The following is a 21076-nucleotide window of genomic DNA, read 5'->3' as shown; positions in this document are numbered from 1 at the left end:
GGAAAGTTGTTTCCAGGAGTAACAGAATTAAATATAAAAATAAATTTTTTGAAAATTAAATATTGGGCATGCTAACAGTCAAGTTTAAAAAATTAAGAACCAACCAAATATTAAGCAATTCCTACTAGATTTTATGAAGGTGCTAGAGCATCCTCACAGTAATGTATGACCTTAGATTATTCAAATAACTCTCATGGGTATCTCTGAAAATCAAACTCCAAAGCCCTTTAGAGATGACCCACAGGATCTTCTTTAACATCACATTTTATAATAAAATACCTAATGTGGCAACAGAAGAATGAATTTTAAAGAGAAGAGTTAGAAAAATGAATGAGTCTTTTCTTTTATCATGCAAGGCAGAGATTAAGATGTCATGGAAATTGATGATCAGCATGAGTAAGACTGTATTTAATAATGCCAAAATCTCCAAACACATAAATAAACCCATTCATAGTTTACCCACATACAAATGCATTTATTATTGACATCTATTTCCACAGTCATGCAATTAAAATAGGCTTCTTGAAACAGCCTCATGGTTAATAAGTATTACCTTCTCCTCTACCTTTGTATCGCCTGAGGTTTGTGATTCTTGTTTCAGAGATCCACTGAACAGTAAATTATAACCTTCTTGAAGAGTTTTGACTTGTTTTTCCAATTCATTTCTTTCTTCTTCTGTCATTCTAAAATAGAAAGTAAGAAAGAGTAATTCTAACTTTCAAGCATAAAAATTATGTACTAGGTTCAATATCATTGTCACATGTCTTAAAATATAGCCCCACATACACATTTCTTAGCCCTTTGTCCAACTGCATGTGAAATTTAGGACGGTAAAAACATCTAGGGGTCTCCCCTTATTTGAGAAAGGCATTGAAGGAAAGTGTGTGAACTGATGTTTCAGCATGTCCCCAATATATAAACTTCCAGAATAACTGCTGTTATCTGAAAAGGGAAACATACTGTTCTTAGCTCCAACAAGGAAAGGGAACAGTATGGTGCCATTTCTCAAGATAAAATTTGCTTAAACTGAAGAATAAAGAGACAGGGAATTTACAAGGACATTAACTTGATTCTCTAAGATGCAATATGAAGTCCTTCTGGAATAATCTTAAAGAGGGTGTCTAAAAGGGCTTTAAGACAAGTGTGGATTCCTTTCCTGAGTGATTAGTTGAAATATATGAAGTACCTTGTGGAAAAATGCAAGACCAAATCATGAAAACAGCAAAGGAAACAAAAAACATACCAACACATGTTTTCCAAAAGGTGGTCTCAGAAAATGCTCCCTAGAACTAAGACTTGACCTGGAGTTTCAGCTCTATCACCGACTAGCTACTAACCATTAGCCTCTCTGGCCTAATTTCTTATCAATAATATATGGGAATAACAGGTAAATTTCTGAGCTGTGGTACAGACAGAAGTAACAATGAACTATATTGCTAATTTTATATTCTATGTGATATGAAGTAAACTCCCTAATTCATTTGAATTCCATTTTTAAAATCATAATTCAAACTTACCAACTTCTTTTTTGTTCAACATTTGATTGATTGATTTAGCTATTGTGGATTGAACCCAAGGATGCTTTGCTACTGAGCTACATCCCCAGCCCCTTTTATTTTTTATTTTCAGACAGGGTTTTACTAAATTGCCAAGGTTGACTTCTAACTTGCAATCCCCCTGCCTCAGCAACCCAAGTAATTGGAATTACAGGTGTGAATGACTCTGTGCCTGGCTTATTTTGCTGAACATTTTAAAGATCATGTCCCTCCTCTGAATAAAAGTGCTAATGAAAAGCAACATACTTGTCTCCATGTTTAGCCAGAAAGAGCTGCATGGTTTGAAGTGCTTCAGATAGCTGTTCTTTCTTGGCTGATATTTCCTCACTGGAAATCTGTAAGGCAAAGAAGGCATATTCAAACACACGCCTCTAAAAGACCACACAATAGTAATGTTAAAAAAACTAATCAAGTTTCAATTAAGATCCAAGTGACGGATCTACATAATGGGTGACCCAAGTCCATAACAAATCAGTTTCTAAGCATCTGTAGGCCTGGGTAAGAAGAGTACTTTATTTAGAATGCTTAATTAAGGAAAGTGCTTTTCTCTATCCTCAGTGCCATCATTTTCATGAGGTAACATATTTCCTGCATCTGTCTAGCCCAAAGATGAATAAAAGTGGCCATAACACTGAGGTGGTCAGAGGTTCATTGACCCAATGTTATTCTCATACATCATGGTTCTCAGAAAGATTTGTAAATGTGGAACACCACCTCCAGAGTTTCTTCCCCCAACCTCCTAAATACAAGGTTCCCTTTGAAAAAAAAATATGGTAAAAGTATTATTCAGTATGTCTGCAGATCAAGATTAAATAATTTCTGATGCAAAGGCCCTCTCTTATTAAAAGTCACCTGTGGCAGTCAGAGAAGTAAAATTGATCTGTTTGGCAAAAAGCAAGAAGTTGGAACACTGACTCCTACTCCCTCAGTATATCACTTTTGAATATATTCCAGCAATAGTCATACTTTTAAATGAGTAAAAATGTGAATAAATGATAGGCCCATGAAAGATATATTAACCTTCGACCCTGTGTATCCTATTAGAGATAATTTTTCATGGTTATAAATAATCATGAGGCCATATGGAATTCTGGCAGACACACTTACCACATACATCAAATTACTTAAATTTCCTTTAATGAAAAGACCATCGAGTGTTCTTAGAGAGTTATAAATAAGGCTGTGATCTACATTAAAATTATCTGTCTCCCTTATGTACACTAGAACTGACTTAGTAATGTTTTGGAGAACCTGAAACTACAGAATGTTAAAATGATTCATGTTTCTGTAAAGGAACCTATTCTGCTGAGAAATCTTTGGCTAAGGCTTATGTACCTATTTTCATTATCTTCCTATTTTTGAGAAAAGAGAAAAAGGGGAAATATGATAAATATTTACATTAAATTATCCTGAAACTCTTGGTTTAAAACACCAAATGTAAATGCTTCTCAAGATCTCATTTCTTCCATGCTACATAATACATACCATGCAAGACTGAGCTAAAACAGCTTTATTTCAACTCAATGATATTTCAAGTGAACTTGAGTCAATGAACTTCCCTAAGAGTGAATCCCAGATAAGTTATTCCTGCCCTTACATCATGGGCAAAATTAAACAAGACACTGATATCTTTCATTATAATCATATCAACAGTGTCTGTTTCAATGATTACAAGTGAGTACTGTGGCAGAGCTGGGCGAATCACTACATATCAAGGTTAAATGATAGTCTTGGATATTTCCAAATGTCAGATAGGCATAGGAGGGCAATGGTGACAAAAGTATTACTCAAAGAAAAAAATTTCCACTTATCTTAGTGGAAATTTACTTTTTGAAAATATAGCAGCAATTCCCACCATGAGTAGCAACACTACTAGAATCTGTTCCTTAATTACCAATGTCCTAAGGGCTTCAGGTGGTACAGTTCAAGAGGCATCATGGAGCACTGGCATCTCACAGTTGCAGCCACCCAACCAATGCCAACTAATGGGGGTTCAGAAGATAGCTCACGCACCCAAAGAATTCACTTGGTTAAAAGAAAGAAGCTAAAGTTTCCAGTGGTGGACGGTGGATACTTCCTTATGAAATAGAAATGACCCAGAAAAGCACAACTAAGGTTACTACTCAAAAATGATAATATCCTACTTCATATTTTCACTGTTCTTGAACTTATTATGTTTATGTCTGGAAGAACGAGACTGCAACTGTGTATCTTTATGGTATGGAGTGTATGGATCACTCTGGACACAAAACAGGACAACTCTGCTCTTCAACAGTTCTCATTGCAGTTCTTGGGAAGCAGATCTAAACATTAGGAAAAGCAGGGCAACCTATTTTACTAATAGCAAAACCTAGAAAGGCAGCAGAATACAACATACACTAGTATGGTAATATGTAAAACAGTGGATGTGTAACCGATGTGATTCTGCAATCTGTACACGGGGTAAAAATGGGAGTTCATAACTCACTTGAATCAAATGTGTGAAATATGATATGTAAGAACTATGTAATGTTTTGAACAACCAATAATAAAAATTTAAAAATAAATAAATAAATAAATAAACCTAGTTTGCTAATAGCTAAGCGAATAATATAGTTCAGGCTTTCAAATCAGACATCACCTTCTGCCACATTCTAACTGTGATTCCTTGGGCAGTTATCTAACCTCTCTGTTCCTATGATTGCTTTCCTATAAAAACTGGGGATCGGTAAGGTAAAGAATTAGATACTGTGCAAGATGGGCTACATCATCAGTTCAGTAAGTTCTACCCACAATTATTTTTAAGCCAGAACCTCTGTGAATACCTTTTGCTTAGAGAAGGGAGATTTTCCAGCCTTCTCTCCATCTCTCAATGTCTTGTTGATATTTGATACCCATTTCTGTAACTCTTTGGCTTTTTCGACATGCTCGTTCTTTTCTTCTTCCAGTGACTTCTGACAGATGTGAGTGGTTAAAAACAAAATTACATTTCAGTAAATAACTGCACTATTAAACTAACCTATCCACCAAAAACAAGAATGTATAAACATTTGCTCATCACACACAGGTTACTCATTTTATTCATTCACTTAACTGTATTGCATAGCAGATGTACTTACAAAATGTTTACAGTAGCAAAGAAAGCTGTGACAAACATTTTCTAATCATTGGTCTATCCTCCCAGCTGCTACATCAATACAAAAACAAACAAACAAACAAAAAACCTTTATTCATGAGGCACTAGAAGATTTTTGCTTTGCTGCCTTTGCATTAGCATTACAATTTCGATCTCCTTAACAGAAAGGTATCCAATAATGGAAAGCTGAAAGGATTAAGAATCTATACAAAGATGAAAGATGAGAAATACACAGAATGCGGAAAATCCTTCCCACTCCTCTGACAATACATTCATAACGTTAGCTTTTAATTCCAAAATCTCAACTAGGAATGAGAGATGATGGGGAATGTTTTAATATGGAAAGGTTACTACAAGCAAGAAAATACAAATTTTTTTCTTTTTCCAAAGCAATCTTACACACTGCAGCCTCAATGGGGGAGGAAATGAATTTCCATCTCTTAAGATTCTGTGGTGCTTTGTCAAATGCTTTCAGGGAATGCAATGTGTCAGTAAATGGGAATGTGAACACCAGGCCAGTGTGAAGAAATGTTGCTGTGAACATGGTAAGTGCATCACATGTACCCCATATTCTAGGTAAAATGCATTTATTTTAGTGTGGGTAAGATTCAAAAAGCTATTCTCAAGCTAAATGGAACCATTTTAAGTGCACTAAATCTTTGGTTATGTTCAATTGAAAAATTATTGTCTAAGTAGTGAACTATTTCTGGCCTTCAAGAAATAAGCAGTGGTCAGTTTCACAGTTCCTAGACTGCATATGTAGTCAAAATACCATGCTGTAAATAGGTGGTACAAGCCCACCAGCACTGCTCCTTGCGTAAATTTTTTAAACATGTTCTATTAGGAAGAGTAATACAGGCTGGAAATTCCTGTCATCAAAGGTTCAGACACTTCTAAGAGTTTAAGTCCTGTGTGGAAATCAAAATCAGCTTTTTCTAAGGCTTCTTTATAATTCAGCTTTCTTTTGGTCCGGGGACATATTATATTCCGGTTATATGATTTTTGATCTTTGAGTCTTGTGGCAATGAGGACATCTATGATACCTACTTGGAGAGCCTCTTCTATGGACAACCGAGAGTGAACCTGAGGCTCCATCAAGCCCCCTGTCAAGTACTGAAATTCCAGACATCGGATTCCCATTTCCTTACTTATGATATTTGCATTCACAGCTTCTGCCACCGACATTGCTTTGTTGGTGACGGGATGGCTAATCCCCGTGATAACTAACTCACACTGTCTTAGCTGCTGGGCAAAGCCCTCATCTACTAGGCCTCTATGCAAAGCTTCGGCCACCCTGTACTTTTTGCCAGTTAGGGGATCAATTATCCCGCCTGTGCTGACCTGGGCTTCAAGGCATCGGAGGGCAGTGGTCCGATCAACCAAATTTCTCCTGGAGGCCTTTAGTAAAGAGATCCTTTCCCCACTAGCAGTCAGCCAATAGCCTGCGATGGGACTATGCATATCCTTCTTGGGAACTAACCGGCTCAGCAAAGAATCAGCAAGTTCTGTAAGTGTGATGAGGCCTTCCTGATATTTTTTGAGCAAGGCTTTGTCAATTGTTCCCTGCTCTATAGCCTCACTGATATTCAACTGTAATCCTGTTTTAGTGTCAATCAGCATTTGTGAAGAATGCCCATAGGACTCAAAAAACGTGGCTTCCTTCCACTGATACTGCTGTCCTGACAGTTCAAGATAAACACTTTTGTCAATAAGATTTCTCTGGAAAGCTTCATATGCAGTCAGTTCTGCTCCTGTTTTAACATCTATCACAGAAATTTTGTGAGTTTTCTCTATGTTGAGATTGGAAATGTCCCTCTCCCCAAATGGCAACAGAAAGCACTGGCAATCGACATCGAACACACACATTCGCAGTAATTCTGAGTAATACAGAGCTTGCTTGTTATTGGGATTAGGAAAAACCCTTGTGTTGCTGGATGGCTCATGTAAAAATTGTAAGATGGCATTATTTAATAGTCCCAGCTGCAGAGCAATTTCTGGAGGAATACGAATGCCTCTCACGGGGTCGATGACACCCCCACTGGCAATCTGGGCCTCTAAGATATGTTTACCTTTTTGTCTGTCAAGCATTCTATTTTCCATAGCTTGAAACACTGACAATGTCTTAGAAGAGTATGGATATCCAAGGACTGCCTTCTCTGCCTCAAGGAGCCTAATTCTGAATTCAGGATCAACAACCCCTTTGAGTACAGCATCTTCAACAGAATATGTCTGACCTGAAATGGGATCAATGATAAAACCTGTTGCAGCCTGAGCTTCTAAAAAGGCTAACGCCATCATTTTGTCTATTATGATTTTCTTGGCTGCTGAGGCAAATGAAATCTTTTCTTTTGTAGATTCTAAATAAAGGCCTGCAATTGAGTTAGCTTTCGTCAAAAACTTGCTAAGAGTTTTCTGAACTTCTTCAACAGTCTTCAGACCAAGTCGGAGCTGTTCAACTGTTCTCATGTCCAGAAGCTTAGCTTCAACCAACTGCCTGGCAGTCACGATATCCCTGAGACCTTGGAATTTAAATTCATCATCCCTAACTGAACAGGCCAGGTCACTATTGACATTCTGGGAAGTCTCTGGTTCTAAGCCTTTCTGAAGGAAATCTCTCTTGAGTCCATCTGACCCTCTGCATCCTTCCAGCATCCATTCTTTAGCACTGGGAGCTGAGTTCTGTTCTTGTTTTAATGTTGTGACTTCTGTATGCACAGCATACTGCTTGTCCTTAGCTATCTGCAACAGGAATTTTTAAGATGTTAAAAGTCACCTAAAGAACTTGATGTTACTTACCCATTCTCAATCAAAATATAATTACAAAGATAAGTGAAGGAAAAAATTTCAAAACAAGCGGGGGTGGTTTCAGGAATAAGTAATATTATTTTAAGAGCCTGAAGTTTACTCTAGGTGACAACTAATGATAGTTAAAAAGGCATGTTGCACTGAGATAAAATGTGACCACAGAATATGGCCAAGGTTACGGTTAACAGCCTGGTTCTTCTGGCTTGTTTTTATAGTCACATTTTTTGAAATACATTCCCACAGACATAACAGTATACCCATTATATCTGTGTGCTTAATGTCAAACATTTGCAAAATAAAGAATCTAACTTACTAGATTCAGGTAAATAAATCACTAGAAAAATTACAGCATTACTTTCTTCTCAGAAATATAAAGCCAAACACATTCAAAATTGCTAAAAAACTTAGTCTAGGAGAGAAAAGAAATAGAAGAAACTTGACATTAGGTAGCTGATAAGGTCTCAGAACACAAGTATACCTCTAAGGATGTCAAGAGCTTCACCAACTCCATTTCACATGAGCCATCCTGACACCTGGCAGGTGCTCGGCAACTGTGCAGGGCTTGATCTCTTATCTTCTCTATTTCTGATAGCCTTGTAATAGGGTTTTTCTCATCAAAAGTTATCTGTAATTCAGTGCTTATTTGGGAAAAATACTCAGAATAACACTGCTGGCTTTTCTCTCTCTCAATTGGAGCCCCTGGAGGCCGGAACTGGACTTCTTTGGGCATTTGCTCAACAACCCGATGCTGCCATTTCTCTTCTACCTGCTGTGGTTCTTGAGTCCATCTCGACAGAGGTGGTCTGGCTGTTGAGTGAAGGTGCCCAGTGGTCCTAGAGGGGAACTCTGGAGAGTGTTGACACTCCTTCACTGTCATCTCAAATTCTGGTGTGAAGGTGCAGTTGTTGGCTGCGTTCTTTTTCTGGATTTCACACTGGAGCAAAACTAACTGGTGTTCATGCTCCTTTATCTGCTGATCCATTTTTTGCTTCAGGTATTCAACTTCACGCTTCTGGGTCATCAGCTCGTCCTCAAGTTTCCGACATTTTTGGTAGTGGTTTGCTTCCATGTGCTGCCCTTGCTGCATTTGTTCACGGTACCGCTGGAGCTGCCTTTCAAGATCTTTAATATTCGTTTCACAAAGCTTGGCGTTCTCTTGAGCTCTGCAGTTTTCCCGCTGAAGAGATGCAAAGTCAAGCTTAATGCCTGAAATATCATTTTCAGTAATGACCTTGGACTCCATTAATTTTTCCATCTTTTTCCGAAACTCCTCTGCTGAACGTTTGAATTTATCAGACTCTTCCTGAAACAGAACCATCTTTCTGTGGGTCATCTGCTCTTCTATGGTCTTTAAGTGCAGTTCATCTTGTACCTTTTTCAACCTATTATTTAACTCTTGCACCTGAGCCTGTTGAAACTGAACTTTCTGTTCCCCCCTCCGCTTTTCCTCTTTGGAAGCATTCAGCTCAGCGTTCAGATTTCTAACCTCTTTCTCAGTGTTCTGGATGATAATGTTCTGTTGGTCACACTTTTGCTTGAATTCACTTACTAAGTTTTGACTCTTGGCCAAGTCTTCTTCTAGGCTTTTAATTTTTCTCTGGAAATCCTGTTCTGTTTTTGTCTGTTTATGCAAGTGCTCATTTGTGTTTCGTAACTGATCTTTAAAACCATCTGCCTGAATTTTCAGTGCTTCACATCTTTGCTGGATAGCTTGTTTCTCTAAAACTATATTCTTTGATTCTGCCTGAATTCTCTGCATCATTAATTTGGTTTCATTATTCTGCCTAGTAAGCTCATCGACTTTTTGTTTTAGCATTTCTGCACATTCATTACTCTTTTCCAATTCTCTGTTGAGCTTTTGGATCTTATCATTATTTTCTTTCTCAGCTTTAATATTCTGAAGCAACTGCTCATGGCTTTTCTCAAACTGTTCTTTCAGATGATCTGATCTTCTCTGGCAGAGCCGTCCTCTTTCATTTGACAATTCCTTCTCATCCTGGAAAGAATGAACCTGGGAATTTAAATGCTGAATATTCCTCTCAGCTAACGTGTGTGCTCTAGTGATTCTGTCTACTTCTCTTTGTAGTTTCCCTTTTTCATGATGGAGAGATTCTAATTCTAATTGATAACTGTGCTTTATTTTCTTGAGATCATTGGCTTCTTGCATGACTTCTTCAGCTTTACCTGTGGTTTGGTTCAGCTGCCTACTAAGTTCTCTGAGTTGCTGAGAATACCCTTCCTCTACCTGATCCTTCCTCTCCAGCTCTAGCTTAAGGCACTGTAGTGTGTTATTTGTTTCATCCAGTTTATCTTTCAGCAAGCGAGCCTTTTCCTCAGATGAGGTTTTTTCAAGCTGGAGGGCGTTAAGCTCATACTTCAGCTCCCGCATGTCTTTCTCAGCCTTTCTGTTGGCGATGGTTAGTTCATCTACCTGCTGTCTGAGTTCCTCAGCTTTCTGTTTGTCATTCTCTTTCTGAATACCGACTCCTGCCCTACACAATGTAGCCTGTGTGATCGCACAAGCAGGCAAAGCATTTTCTCTACATGAATACTGAATTTCAGTTATTTTTCTTCTGGCTTCCAATTCGATTTTTTGCTTTTCCTTCAACTGTTTCTCTGCTACCTGTTTTTGAAATGCAAGGTCTTTTTCCATCTGCTTTACCAGCCTCAAGAGTTCTTCCTCACTGTCTTTCTTCCTTCTTAATTCTTCCATCAATTTATTTTTTTGCTGCTCCAAATCATTAAGACTCAAGTCTTTCCTTTTCAGATGATCCTCCAAGGTTCTTCTTGTAAAGGTGTTCTCCTCTAACTGATTCCGAAAATTCAGGAGGTTTTCTTCCACAGCTGCTCTTTTGGCCTCGGCCTCTAAGGTGAGCTGCCTCACCCGCTCCAGTTCCCGCTGTGCGGCTTCCTTCTCCCTCACAATGGTCTCCAGTTCCCGGCGGTACTGCTTGGCCTCACTTTCAGCCCGTATCTTCTGCAAGGCTATGTCTTCTACATTTCTCTGCTGCTTTCTCAACTCATTTTCTGCAGCCTCCTTGACCTTCGGAAGTTCTTCCTCCACTCGGGACTTTTGCTTCTGCAGTTCCGCTACCATTTTTTCCAGTTCACCAATCTTTCCTGTGAGCTTGCTATTCTCCATCATTGTTGCCTTCTGACGCTGAAGCAGATCTGAGTATGCCCCATGTTCAGAAGTCTCCTTGCACCTTTTCATCTATAAGACACATTTTTAAAAGTGTCACAGCCGTTCTATTAAAATTTACTTCATGACACGTGGAGCAACGTGCCTAAAAGTACTTACAAAACCAAGAGAACCCAAACATAGCACAAGCAGCATCACCGCCACCATAGCACCACCTTCTTCAGAGAGGAAGCATCAGAGGTCAGCAGGAGTGGACAGAAAATCCTCCAGGATGGGTGTCCTGGAGAATCTTTTTTTTGTCCCACAGGAATAACTTCATTTTAAAAATTAGGTAGCTCAGGGATTTATACCAAGAAAGGACCTTAGAAAACATCTAGCATGACCTTTTTTTAAAAAAAAAACAAATGAAGGGGAAATACGAGGTTAAATAATTTTGCAAACTCACACAATAGATAAGTGACAAAGTAGGAACTAAAATTCTCGCAATAGTGCCCTTTTAATTCTTGCATACAACTTAGTCCTAGGAGTCAGGAAAAACATACATTATATAGGAACCAAATAACATTAAAGAATTTAGTTTTCAGTAGCTAGCCCAGTGGGAACCTAAAATGATATTTATTTTCCCATGTTTCATGGTTAAAGAAACAAAACACACGAGTTGAGAACAGAAAGCCAAATTCAGAAATAATACTTAACATGAGGAAAAAAGAAAGTTACATAAAAACTTTATCCCTAAATTCCTTATGTGATTGTACTTGCCTGTGAGGACAACTACAGAAATTGGAATTGTTAATGCAAAGGCAGCTCTTGTCCCTGATAACTTTAAAGATGTGTTTCATATACTCACAGATTTGGATGGTTTTGTTAATAACAGCCTCATATGAATCCACCTTGACAAGTACCTTTAGGTACCCAATAATGAAAAAAAAATTGTTAAACATCAATACTCTTAAAAATATACTAAGAAGTTCAGCTCCAATTTATTAAATACAATGTAAGAAAAACATTTTACTCTACTGATTAGAGAAACAGTCTCAGCTGGGAGGAGTCCACTTCACATTGACATCAGAACTAGGTGACCAGGATTAGTTTAGAATGACAATTTCTCTTTATTAATATCATAATGCTATTCGTTTTGAATCAACTTGACATCACTATAATTAGAAACAATTTAAATTCGAGTAGTGAAATTGCTTTAGATAGCAGACTTGTTTTCATTGAGATACTCAGATGAATTTCAAGAATTTAATTTACATTATGGACCATGCATCTCATTTTGCTTTCTTGAATTTCTTGATCACCAATAATTTTCATGAGAATTTCAGTTATTTCCTTCCCCATCTAAATGTAGTTTTTTAATAAGAATTCACATAGAAATAAATCTCATCACAAACTGCTATGCTCAACACTCTATTTTCTTTCTTCTGGCACTAGGATCAACTGTGATGACACTAAAACACTCTATGTATTTAAAATATTAAGGTTTCAATATTTTCAAAATAATTTCAAAGAGGGTCTTTTCCATATGCTTATCAAACCTTCTTTAAAACTCAACTATTATTAAGAAGTTCAAAGTTCATATTCTGTTTCCTTTAGGAAAAAGCTTGATGAGCCCTCCATACCTTAATTAGAGTCATCCTGGTGATTTGTTAATAAATCTCATGTTATCTCAGAACTCTGATTTTCTTGGCAAATGCTAGCTACAAAGAGTACTTGAAATAATTTAGACCACATGCTGATTTGCCTTTTTGTAGATCCTGAACTTATTTGCATAAAAATAACATTTTCTCTACATGTTCCCCTCACAATGTGATTAATACCTAAGAGTTTGCTCTCAAATTAGATGAAAAAAAAATTTCTTTATCATAGCTAATAGCCATTACAGATACTCTACAATATTTCTCTAATTTGGCATTACCTCTGAAATTACCTGGCACCTACCTTTGATTTTATGCTTATTATGAAAAATTCTGCTTTCAGACCAAGGTTTCTCAAGATCTTCACAACTTCAAACATACTCTTTTGAACCTAAAATATGAGCTAAATATCTTTTTTTTCTTTTTTTGGAGGGGGTAGAGCAATTACTGGGGATTGAACTCAGGGGCACTCAACCACTGAGCCACATCCCCATCCCTATCTTTCATTTTATTTAGAGACAGAGTTGTTTAGCACCTCAGTTTTGCTGAAGCTGGCTTTGAACTTGCCATCCTCCTATCTCAGCCTCCCAAGCCACTGAGATTACAGGCATGTACCCATGTACCACCATGCCCGACTTAAATATCTTTTATAGGACAATCTATTAATGTGATCCTCAAATGGTGAGGGTTTTGTAAGTCAATTTCAAATTATAGTTTTTGCATGTCTTTCATAACTAGAGTGCTTTTGATACTCAATTCACTATATATCTGATATTTCAGAGGATGGTAATGATGATTTGTAATTGTTTAAAGCCTTATTAAAACATCAATTGTTTCTATGCTTTCTTGTATAAGTTTTATAGTTTTAGATTTTTTCATTTGAATTTATTTTTTTCTGAGTTTATTTCTGCGTGTAGCACATGGTACACACTGAAGTTCATATTTTCTGTATATGAATATCCAATTTCTCCAGCACTGTTTATTGAAAAGACCATCCTTTCTTCCTAAAATTGTCTTTGTACTTAACCAAAACTCTAAAATCAATGTGTGTTTGATTTCACTGAATTCATCTGTTTTTATGCATTACAATGTCTTGACCTTGTAGCTTTGTAATAAGTCATGAAAGAAAATAAACAAAATATCTTCTGTTTCTATCAACTTCTGCTTTCTCAAATAAATTAAGAAAGGTGGCCCACATATGTATAATCAGATATACACTAAAAGAAAAGGACTTAAATTATTTTCTCTTACATTTACCTACAGAACATATAATTTAAAAGATATGCATACTATAGCAAGATTTCTCAAAAACTAAAAATTATGGATATTTGTTCACACATAAGAGGTACATGCCAATTATTAAGACAGCCATAAATATTTTGTTTCTCCTTTCTAAGCATAAAGGAAACTGGATATAAAGTCTTGAAATCAGCTATGTTAATGATTGAGTTGCAGAAAATGATTAGCTCTGAACAGACTAAAATAGCTTACAAAAGCAGCCAAATTTTCAGAAACTAAGAGAGTAACATCTAATAAATGTTTACTACTGTTTCAGATGTTTCATTATATAAATAAGAGTTATAATTATAATCATACTCAGAATTTGAAAAATTGTCAAAGTAAGGTGGTTACACCCTACCTTTTTACTCATTTTACTTATTTCAGGATTTACTATCTTTGTCTGTTCTCAGGTTAGGAATAGAAAGCACATCAAGATAATAAAGCACAGAATATACCATCAAGATTAGAAAAATAAGGCTTTAATGATAATTTACTGTTAATAAATGTAGAATCAAAGTTATTGAAGTGCTCCAAATCAAAGTGTTACCTAGTCTTTTTATTATGACCACGTTTTGGCAAAAATATAAACAAAGCCCCAAACTTCATGATTTTTTAAAATTTAGTATTGTTTTATACAAACACCAACTCCTTCTAAGTTGATGTCTTTTTAATATATTTAAATTAAAATAACTTTTAACTCCTGGAGGATATAAATTAATTTAAAATGCATAAACAAATGTGCTCATATAATATTTCTCTAGACATCATAATAGCAGTAACCATACTTTACTGAGAAAGCTTTATCAGTGATAAAGTTGAAAATAAAATCATTTGAAATATTAACCATATCATGTTGGGTCTTAAAGGGGAATTTTGGGATGTTTGTTTGTGGTACTAGAGATTTAACCCATTGCAAGCACTCTACCACTAGGCTACATCCCCAGGCCACCTGAATTAAAAATTTTTTAAATGCTCTTCTATTCAAGAAAATCTTTAGAATGAGCAAACAAAAATCTTAGGCCTTTGCTCTTTTTCATTGAAAATTCACTGTTATTTACTTGTATATTAGCTATCAGTCATGTAAACTCATAGAAACTCCTTTTGCTTTCCCAAACCATATTGTAGTTCCTGCTTGTATCTAGATGCTTGTTATTTAGCTGTTGGTTGGTAATGGTTACCTCCTCCTCTTCCAGCCTTTTCAATGAATCACCAGCAAATTTAATATATTGTGTCATGAGGGTAACTAGAGCAGTGTACCGGGTCCGTAGGTCCATGAACTGCAAGTAAGGAAAAAATTAATAAAAATGTAATTTCCAGTTGTCCTTAACAAATTGAATAAACTGAGTAATAATTGTAATATTAACTAAGCTTTGGTAGAATTAAACACACAACACCCCAATAATTAATGGTAACTAGGTATCGATGAGCTACAGTTATGCACACCATGTGCATGCTAATTCTAAGTTTAATCATGAAATACATTTATTTATCTTTGTAGTTAATCACTGATCCTGAATTGATCTTGATTTTAAAAAGGATTTTAAAAACTCTTAATAAAATGTAGTTATGGGTATAGATTTTCTGTTTGAGATAATAAAAATTTTCTGGAAATGATTAGTGGATATGATTACACAGCATTGTGATATATTAAAATGCCATTAAACTGTACCTTTTTAAATGATTAAAATGGTATATTTTATATCATGTTTTAACATAATCAAAATAAATAAAATTGTTTAAAAATATTGTTTCACTCTTTTATGCCCTTATATACGTCCCCCTCATATTTTTATTACCTCTTGAATAATGAGATCTGCTGAGCTCTGCATTCTTCGGCGTTTCACTGGAGATTTTTGTTGTGAATCTACCATGGCCCGGTAGGTCATAGTTTGTAACTCATAGTCCTATATAAAAGAGTCAATATTATAAAATTAATTAAGGCAAGCCTAGAGCTTCATCCTACAGTGATTAAATGCAGAAAATTAAAATCTAGTTTCACTGAATGAATTTTAAATAAAACACTACAAAACTACATTTTTTAGGAATCTATCAGATCCTGGAGATACTTCCAAGGTGTGTTGATAAAAGCAGTATAGTCAGGAAAGTTCTCAATTCTTTTTGTAACTTCATAAAACTATTTATGTGGTGGCACATGCCTATAATCCCAGGGGCTTGGGAGGCTGAGACAGGAGAATCACAAGTTCAGGGCCAGCCTTCCCAACTTAGCTAAGGCCCTAAGCAACTTAGTGAGGCCCTAAGCAATTTAGTGAGACTCTGTCTCAAAATGAAAATACAAAGGACTGGGGACTTAGCTCAGTGCTTAAGTGTACCTGGGTTCAATACTTGCACAAAAATACACACACATACACACACACATAATATCTTAGTTATAAACAGTCTCCCCTTCCTCTGGCTAAACTATGGATCTAGAAAGTTGAGAAACTATAGTGATAACCAGAAAAGCATGGGAAACATCTGCTAAGTTAAAAAGTCAAAGCTTAGCCAGTACAGTGGCACACGACTATAATTCCAGCTGAAGGGGACTGAGGCAGGAGGATCACAAGTTCAAGGCCAGCCTTGACAACTGACACAGTATTTTGAAATAAAAAGTAAATGGAATAGGGATATAGCTTTATGGTAAAGTGCTCCTGAGTTCAATCCCTAGAACGAAAAAGAAAAACAACAAAAAAAGTCAGAAGCTCTCTTGATGTTAGAAAAAAAAAGACAAAAAAGAGGAAAAAGGGTTAGGAAACGAATTTCAGAGCTATATATTTATTCCGATATTTATGTTCATGAGGGAGGGTATGTGGGTGTGTCGGTGTGCGTGCATACATGCTCAGGCACACATGTGGCAGAGAGAGACATACATACACACACACACACACACACACACACACACACAATGAACAAATCAGGGACTGTCATTGGACTCCAATTTCACCCAGAATTTCTAGACAAGAGCAAAAAAGTCTGAGTGTAGTAATGCACACCTGTAATCCCAAAGGCTTAGGAGGCTGAGGCAGGAGGATCATAAGTTCAAAGCCAGCCTCAGTAAATGTGAGATGCTAAGCGACTCAGTGAGATCCTCTCTCTACTAGCATGGCTTTTAAAATACATCACAGCCTTATATACTGAACATTAAATTTGACTAGAGTAACTAAATCTTACCTTTACTATAGCTGAGTATTGTTCTGCATATTTTTGACATTCATCCATTTTGCTTTGTTTCATTTCTATTTCAGACACCAGCATCTAGAAACACACACAGTTTAGAAAAAACAGGATGAGGAACTCTATGCTACTTTATTTCTTAAGATGCTTCAGAACTAAGAAATACCCACATCACTTAAAAGTACAACTCCTAAGCCCTTTGCATTTAATATGCAACTTGCCTTACAGGAAAATTACAAATTAAATATACAATTTAGCTTATGGGTAAATTATAAACTTCTAGATTAAGACTTCTAAGTGACCTATATCCTCATGAGGATTCAAAAGCAAAAATTACTAAACCCCATAGGAATTATGCAAAAGCGGTCTGGATACACTTGACTATCACCTATTCCTGATGAAAACAGAGTTAGAAATTACTAACCCCTAAAGTTAGAACAAAACTCCCCAACCACTCAATGTTCTGTCCAACATCACTGTATAATTTTCTACTACTCTGTATTTTCATTTATTTGGGAACTCATGAAACTATTTTGGCCAGAAAAGTTTCAAAGAGATTTCCATGCCTATGATTAAATGATGATTAGGAATTTGAAAACTTCCAAATTATTGCCAAGAAATAAAAATAAGTAATGTACATAGGTTTGGGTTGCAGAATTTCAGTATTATGTACTCCCCATTTTTCTCAAAATATCTGCTCTTAAGACAGGAAAGGAAGATAAGGGATGTGACTGACCAAATGTAGACAGAACCTTGGGACAAGGAATTTTTTTACAGACCTTCTGTTGATTCAACTGTGTGGCTAGGGTTTTGCTGTTTTCAGGCTGATTTTCTTGAATCTTTCTCTGAGTAGTTTCCACCTGCTGGATCCATTCATCTAAAGGATGATAGGTGTCTCTGTAATATTTTAGTGATTTCCCGATGCCCTCCAAGTCCCGTAGCCTAAGAGAACAGAAAGAGAACAGACAGTTTCCAACAGCATCCATAAGAAGGGTAGAAGGTGTAGGGAAGGGAGAGAGAAAAGCACTGTCCTATTCACCAAGCACAATAAAGGAGTATCTGTAAATCATTCAAGGCTGCAGCACCCCAAGGTACATATCCAAGGGCCCTTCACACTGGCTTTGAGTTGAGTTGTAACTATTTTTTTTCCTGGAGTTGTACAATTTAGTGATACTGGTTATTCTACCTACGAATGAGCCCAAGAGATGAAAGTTAAAAACCGGGAAAATAGGGACTTAATAATAATTATTATCAGAAAGTCTTGAACAACCAAGGTTTGCTTCAAATGGCAGCTCACTTTTGAAATGAATAGAAGGCACTTTAAAGTGGCTCAACATGGACTCAGTGTATTTTCCAGGAGCTATGATCAAAAACTTGTTGCTATAATTCTAAAACCAGCACATTTTAACCTACAGAAACAAGACACTATATGTATGAACATTATTTCATTTCTCAATCTCATAAAAGTATCTAATTTACACTGATATAAACTAAAGATGAATGAGAAAGAATGCTAATCCATGTCTTTAAAGATGAGCCCTAAAACTATCCCATTTCATGTTTTAAATTTTCACTGAGTGATTTAAACTTTCTTATATCTTCAAATAAAATGAACATCAGGCCATTTCAATTTATTTACATTTCTTAGGTCTAATATATGTTGTTATATAGAGCCCTAACAAATAAACATGTGATTCATGCTCTTAGTCATGTGTGGATATCATATGTTAGTAATAATTACAAAACTATATTGTTTTCTTTTCTTCAAAAAAAGCAATAAATTAATTCCACAAATGTCAGAAAACATCAATATTTTCAATTACACAGGATTGAAAAATGCTTATTTTGAAGTTAAATGTCTTATTAAAGTATACCACATAGAAAAGAAATATAATTAGGTACAGCTCTTGTAGTTAACACAATTAACTATGGAATTTTTTAAAAAGCTTAAGTTTGAAGTTTATCCAATATCCATAGATAAGACATCAAATCTGCACTTAAACTGAACCAATAATGATATGTACCTGTTGTCAATCTGCACTTGAACATTTTGCCACCTTTCAACTAACTGATCTGCTTTTTCCTTGTGCCAGTCAAAATCAAGGTCCCTTTCTTTATACGTCTTAAACATTTCATCACTGATGGCCTTTGCCTTCTGCAACTCGTCCTCCAGGGCGTGGAAAACCTCTCTCTTTTCATCAACTTCAGACCGCCATTGCTAAAATACATTAATTAAAGAGAGTTATAAAATTAATCAATGAGTTACTGGGGGTGCACATTAGTTATGCAATGTTACAATTTATTTATAAATGACACATAAAATCAGATGAAGTAAAGACTATATTTCATACACTAAGTATATTAGGCTTAACTTTATTAAGTGGCCAATATCTGGCTATAGTTTGATGTGTTTTGTTGTTTCTTGTTTTGTGGTACTAAGGACTGAACCCAGAGGCACTTTACCACTGGGCTATATCTCCAGCCTTTGTTATTTTTTGCCAGAGTCTTGTCAAGTTGCCAACGCTGTTATCAAATTTTCAAACCTCTTGCCTCTATCTCCCTAGTAACTAGGATTACAGGTCTGTAAAACCATACCCAGCAACTGTGCTTTGATTTTTAAAAAATGACAATTTTATTAAGTTCAGAGTTTTCAAATTAATAAGATAAATATATTCCTTAAGTTTGTCACCTATAAATATAAAACATTTTTTTCATTTTTTGTAATGTTACTAATCTCATTATTTAAAAATGAATACATGGGGGCTGGTGTTGTAGCTCAGTGGTTGAGCACTTCCCTTGCATGTATGAGGCACTGGGTTTGATCCTCAGCACAACATAAAAAATTAAATAAATAAAACAAAGATATAAAAAAATGAATACATGCATTAAAATTCAGAGATAACTTCACAATGTTTTGCAACTGCTCTGCTAAGTGCATTATGTACAGAAATAGTGAGTACAATCACCAAGCTTTTTCCTTTCTTCAATTAATTCTTCTGTCTCTTTTAGTAGGTGAATTTATTATAAATAATTTCATTTTCAGGTTCAATTTCTCTTGTGATCAACATGAATTGATTATAAAAACCTATTGTCAAAAATGTTTAAGCTTCAAATAAGTATGTTGCTCATATTATGATTGAACATATTTATTTATAGTAAATTATAGACTTATAGAGATGAAATAGACTGAATACATCAAAAATATATTCCAACCAAGATACTTAGTGCTGATTTTGAAGATCTGAACTCAGTGCTAAAAAAATACTCATATGATCTTGAAAAATAGCCAAAAGTGAGACTCTTACCTTTAAAGTACTTATTAGATTCTCAATATTATTCTTGTCAGCTATAACTGCTTCTTCTTCACACAGTTTGGTTTCATAAAGTTTTACAAGGGCTTCTGCAGCTTGAGTGTTTTTTAATACCAAATTAACTGTTTTCAGCCTTTAAAAGGAAATTAAATGATAGCTCTTACTGTTGCATGTTTATTTTGGCATAATTCAGTCCTAAAGTACCATTATGACACATGGCATAGTGTATTTTTCAGAGGAGAACATTGAAAATTTACTGTAAGATTGGCATTCAGCTGACTCTCTTCTGAATAGACAGTATGCACTCCAACACGTGCTCTGCCCCACAGTCAGTATTCATAAAGAGATTCCAACATAAAACAATTTCTAAGTTTGTTTAACCAAGTAAAGACAGAAACCCCTGTAGGTTAGGACTGCTACACTACCAGAACCATAATGTGGGAAGATAATGCCTTAGGTACTAATCTTAAAGCATTTATATCCCCTTTCAGCATGAAGAAGTGTTATAAATCCACAGGAAAATTTAATATATTTCTTAAGACAAAATAAAATTGAATATTTCTGTTCATAAATTTTTAAATTAACAGCATATAAAAGTGATGACATTAAGAGGCAAATTGCATGTTAGTACGGTAGTTACATACTTCTCGATGTATGTAGAAGACATAGAATAGACTTGGTTCATGTTCTGAACAACCACGCTGAGCTCAGATCTTAGGGTAGGAACAGATGAAGAGGCTGCTGCTTGACTGAAAAACTCTTCACATTTATTTGTGATGGTTCCTAAATCATCTTTAAGTCGTTCCAGCTCTTTCTTTAGTTTCTATAAGACAGCGAACATACACAGGTATTAGGTGATCACTCCAGATGGGGTAATTTTCTTAAAATAGTTTAAAAACACATTTTACATTATGGTAACGGACTTTAAAATCTACAAATTCTATATAATTTTTCTTTATCAAAGAAACAAAGACTTGGAATTCCAATTTTATAATCAGTGCTGCCTATCTCCTTAGACCCAAACATAACTTATCACCCAGGTATACAGCAGGGGTATA

At 35.7% G+C, this 21076-nt stretch overlaps 1 protein-coding gene across 23 annotated transcripts in view; it reads right to left on the bottom strand.

Annotated features, from left to right (window-relative positions):
• Dst (dystonin) overlaps window positions 1–21076 on the bottom strand; it is a 427642-nt gene that overhangs the window by 131242 nt on the left and 275324 nt on the right. For 21 of the 23 annotated variants that reach the window (XM_021721801.3, XM_078019848.1, XM_078019847.1 and 18 more), the window contains 10 exons: window positions 20663–20841; window positions 20013–20151; window positions 18732–18925; window positions 17487–17649; window positions 16705–16788; window positions 15333–15440; window positions 14715–14813; window positions 4361–4489; window positions 1803–1891; window positions 554–683 (listed from right to left, as the gene is read on the bottom strand). In XM_021721801.3, the coding sequence (XP_021577476.2) occupies window positions 554–683; window positions 1803–1891; window positions 4361–4489; window positions 14715–14813; window positions 15333–15440; window positions 16705–16788; window positions 17487–17649; window positions 18732–18925; window positions 20013–20151; window positions 20663–20841 (1314 nt within the window). Of the gene's footprint in view, window positions 1–553; window positions 684–1802; window positions 1892–4360; window positions 4490–4584; window positions 7411–7954; window positions 10691–14714; window positions 14814–15332; window positions 15441–16704; window positions 16789–17486; window positions 17650–18731; window positions 18926–20012; window positions 20152–20662; window positions 20842–21076 lie in introns of those variants that run through there. The other 2 variants (XM_078019844.1, XM_078019851.1) reach the window with 2 other exon arrangements.

The sequence above is a fragment of the Ictidomys tridecemlineatus genome, chromosome 8, assembly GCF_052094955.1.
Source record: "Ictidomys tridecemlineatus isolate mIctTri1 chromosome 8, mIctTri1.hap1, whole genome shotgun sequence".
NCBI lineage: Eukaryota > Metazoa > Chordata > Mammalia > Rodentia > Sciuridae > Ictidomys > Ictidomys tridecemlineatus.
The sequence above is the reverse complement of the archived record's forward strand: the minus strand, read 5'-3'. Positions and strand labels throughout refer to the sequence as shown.